Source organism: Dioscorea cayenensis, unplaced genomic scaffold (assembly GCF_009730915.1).
Source record: "Dioscorea cayenensis subsp. rotundata cultivar TDr96_F1 unplaced genomic scaffold, TDr96_F1_v2_PseudoChromosome.rev07_lg8_w22 25.fasta BLBR01001231.1, whole genome shotgun sequence".
NCBI classification, from domain to species: Eukaryota; Viridiplantae; Streptophyta; class Magnoliopsida; order Dioscoreales; family Dioscoreaceae; genus Dioscorea; species Dioscorea cayenensis.
In genome coordinates, this window is record NW_024087622.1 from 23,156 (window position 1) to 26,695 (window position 3,540).

Below are 3,540 nucleotides of genomic sequence, written 5' to 3' on the forward strand. Positions count from 1 at the left end.
AAATGAAATTATCATAATGCGCTCAAACAAGTTGTTTTCCCTATTTTTTTTAGAATGAGACTAACATTTATAGCACGTTTTTGTTGTCTATGAACTATTTTGATTTTGACAATACATTTGCTCCCTGTTAGAATTCCTTTGTTGCTATGAAGGATGGGTACATAAGAGCTCTTTGGCATAGGCAAACCACATAGCATGGGACATGGGATGTGTTAGAGTAATAATAATACTTGCATATGTATATTATATTTACACTACAAGAAAATTGTAATTTACAAACAACATTTTCTATTTCTAATCCGTTTCTAATTCATTTTAGAAACGAATTAAAAACGGAATTTTTCGGTTTATAAAAACAGCATTGCGAATTTTATAGCAACGGAAAATAGTCCGTTTAAAAATTCAGAAACAGATTAGCAATAGAATTAAATTAGTTTCTAATATTTACAACGGAAATAAATCCATTCGTAATATTTGCAAAGGAATTGCATCCGTTTCTAATATTTGTAACAGAATTAATTCCCTTAACAAATTAGAAACGGTATTAATTTCGTTACAAAGTTCAGAAACAGATTTAATTCTGTTACAAAGTTCATAAACATATTTAATTCCATTGCTAATCTATTTTAAATTCAAAAAACAAATTTAAGTTTAGAAAATTATTCTTTAAAATATTAAAACATTTGCAAACCATTTTTACATTAAATATAAATAAATAAATCCATAGACATTACTTTAGAGACCATCTCATATCCATTTTGTTTCTTGATAATCAACGATTGTGGTCAATCATGAATCAAATTCAATTATACTTCAAGAAAGAGAAGAGTTTATATTAAAAAATAAAATAAAATGAGAACAAAGCTCTAAATACAAGCATCTCTTGTTAATTTACACCTCTAAATACAAGGATGAGTCTACTTTTGATTTTGTGTTCTTCCGTCTCTTCACATGGCTTTTAATGTCCATTCCATGGCTTCCAGCATAGTATATTCAGCTAATCTTACAAAGCTATAAACCTGAAGAGAAGTATATTGGAAACAAAAATAAAATCAAACAAAATTATTTAGTATTTCCACAGTGTTGAAAGTGGTTAATGAAAATGCACCTCGTTACTGTATTGTCCTCTTACGATTGTCGTTGATAAATAGCTTGCAACATCTCTAATCTCTCATCTATTAATCAATTTCAAAAACAACACATAACTTCATCAACAAAAGTGAAAAAACAGATGGAAACATTCATATTATTTACTGAAAATATACCAGTGGATGTGCATTGCATAATTATCTACCAAGCCAAGATGATATGGTAGATTATCAAGGCAAAATAGACATCGTATAGGTATCATTAGACTAAAAGTTTCATGAGTTGGTAGAGAAGTTCAGAAAAAACACTAGCAGATGTGAAAGCTTTTTCATATCAACATTGAGTTGGTGGTTAAGAAAATGTTGATAGACATACTTTGAACCTGGTATAGGCTGTGATTCAGGAATGCCAACTTCGACAACCCCATGACCTTCCATTTGGTTTTGAATCCATTCCCCTTCATACCTATATCCAAGGAAAATAGATACCAAATATGTTGGATACAACTCATTCTAAGATTCAATTGCAGGAACAAAAAAGAATGGCCAGGGGCACATCAACAGATTCAATTAATTTTCATACTTCATTAGAAATACAAACACAATGTTTAGTCCATCTTTTATTTTTATTGTTTTAATATGTGTAAACGCAAAGAATGTTAGGAGATTTCAAAGTGCGGTAGAACTACTACCACAATTTAGTAGAATGATAGGACAGTTGGGATATCTTGTCTATGTTATTGGAAAAATGTAAAATGGAGACGGATCAATATTACCTATTCATGTATAAAAGCATAAATCTAGACAACACAAAAATGGGCCAACAAGGAAAATAGAGGAACTAACCTGACAAGTCCCTGTTCAGCAACAAGAACGCCTTTTCCATGAGCCAAATCATCCCAGATAGTTCCTTCATACCTAGTGCAAGAAATAATGAAAAATAGCATCAGTTTCCCACCAATAACAAATATGAAAAGCAAAATCAAGATAAAATTAGTGAAAGAAAGAAATACTTTTCATTAACAATGTGCGTACCATACTGATCAAGCACTCTGTTTTCATATGAAAGAATGAATTCATTCAAGCTTATCAAGCTACAAATATGTAGGAAACTAGCTAGAAAAACTAAAATCAAAGAAGAGCACCATTGCGGAGATGGAGCTCGATTTCGGCTGCGGGAAGAAAGAGGGCCATTGTTGCACATAGTAGATTGCTTCATCCATTAACTCAAACATACACAAATGAAAAACAATATCAAGATAAAATTAGGGAGACGAACAAGTTTTGAATCACTACCTCCGGATGGTACTCAAGACCATACAACCAGCTCTTTGATGGGTTCTCAATCGCATCCACCAACCCTGCACGCTCCTCACCACAACTTCAAACCCCTCAGGCAACCTCGCGGCCTCATCCCCATGGCTCATCCACACCATCTTGTGCATCCCCACCATCTCACCACCAAAAATCATACTTTCCCGAAAAACATCGAACTCCATCTTCCCAAACTCTTGCTTTTCCCCAACAGCAACCTCACCTCCAAGCTTCTACACAAGGAGCTCATGCCATAGCAGATGCCAAGGACGGTGATTCCATTTTGGTCAACGAACTCGAGAAAAGAATCGGGGAAGGAGGGGCGTTTGGAAGATGAACGGAGTGAGGGCCTGTGGAAAGGATGATGGCGCGGGGAGGGATGTGATGGAGGCAAGATGTTTAAAACCTAGGGTTTTTTTAGATATATGTATATACTAATTTTAGTAACGGACCATGTGATCCGTTATTGAATACCAATGGATCACTGAGCCATTTCTATATATATATATATATATATATATATAATGATCACATTTATTTTTAAATTACTTACAATAATATACAAATTCATTTTTATTTACATGTATTTTATTTTTAAAGATTATTATATCTAAAGGAAATTAATATATTTAGAAAATTTTTATATATATATTTTTTTTTAAATTATATCTATATTTATATATTTAATTGAGAAATAATTAACGGTACTCATATTACTTAAAATATTAAAATATATACATTTCACAAATATATTAATTATATAATTTATATAGATTATTATCTCATTCAGGATAAAAATTATTTGAGAATTTTTTAAAAGAATTAATATATATATATATATATATATATATATATAATTTAAATAGATATGATAATAAAGTAAATATTAAAAAAATCATAATAAGTTTTATTTCGAAATAAAATGAAAAATAAAAAATAAAAAATATTTAATTAAAAGGTAAATTGCAAACAGATCCATAGATCTGTTTATAATTTTACAAACGACCAAGGATCCGTTTGTAAATTTATCAACGGATCTAGGGATCCGTTGGTAATTTTATAAACAGATGTAAGGATCCGTTCCTAAGCTTACCAACGGAAGCGGATCCGTTGGTAATTTTACCAACAAACAAGAATC

At 31.0% G+C, this 3,540-nt stretch overlaps 1 protein-coding gene across 1 annotated transcript; it reads right to left on the reverse strand.

Annotated features, from left to right (window-relative positions):
- Positions 1–796: 796 nt before the first annotated feature.
- On the reverse strand, positions 797–2,769 carry LOC120255897 (radial spoke head 1 homolog). Its single transcript, XM_039263666.1, has 4 exons — positions 2,385–2,769; positions 1,935–2,006; positions 1,465–1,554; positions 797–1,175 (listed from the first exon to the last, which is right to left on the reverse strand). The coding sequence occupies exons 1-4, from the start codon at positions 2,585–2,587 to the stop codon at positions 1,172–1,174; spliced, it is 369 nt and encodes a 122-aa protein (XP_039119600.1). The 5' UTR covers positions 2,588–2,769; the 3' UTR covers positions 797–1,171.
- Positions 2,770–3,540: the final 771 nt, after the last annotated feature.

What these genes read in the sequence shown, in the direction of transcription:
- LOC120255897 (XM_039263666.1), bottom strand. Translation starts at nt 2,587, where the DNA reads ATGGAGTTCGATGTTTTTCGGGAAAGTATGATTTTTGGTGGTGAGATG. An exon ending in GTCTTGAGTACCATCCGGAG is followed by an intron (nt 2,007 to 2,384) that starts GTAGTGATTCAA and finishes TTCTTGCACTAG; the next exon opens with GTATGAAGGAACTATCTGGG. An exon ending in GCTGAACAGGGACTTGTCAG is followed by an intron (nt 1,555 to 1,934) that starts GTTAGTTCCTCT and finishes CCTTGGATATAG; the next exon opens with GTATGAAGGGGAATGGATTC.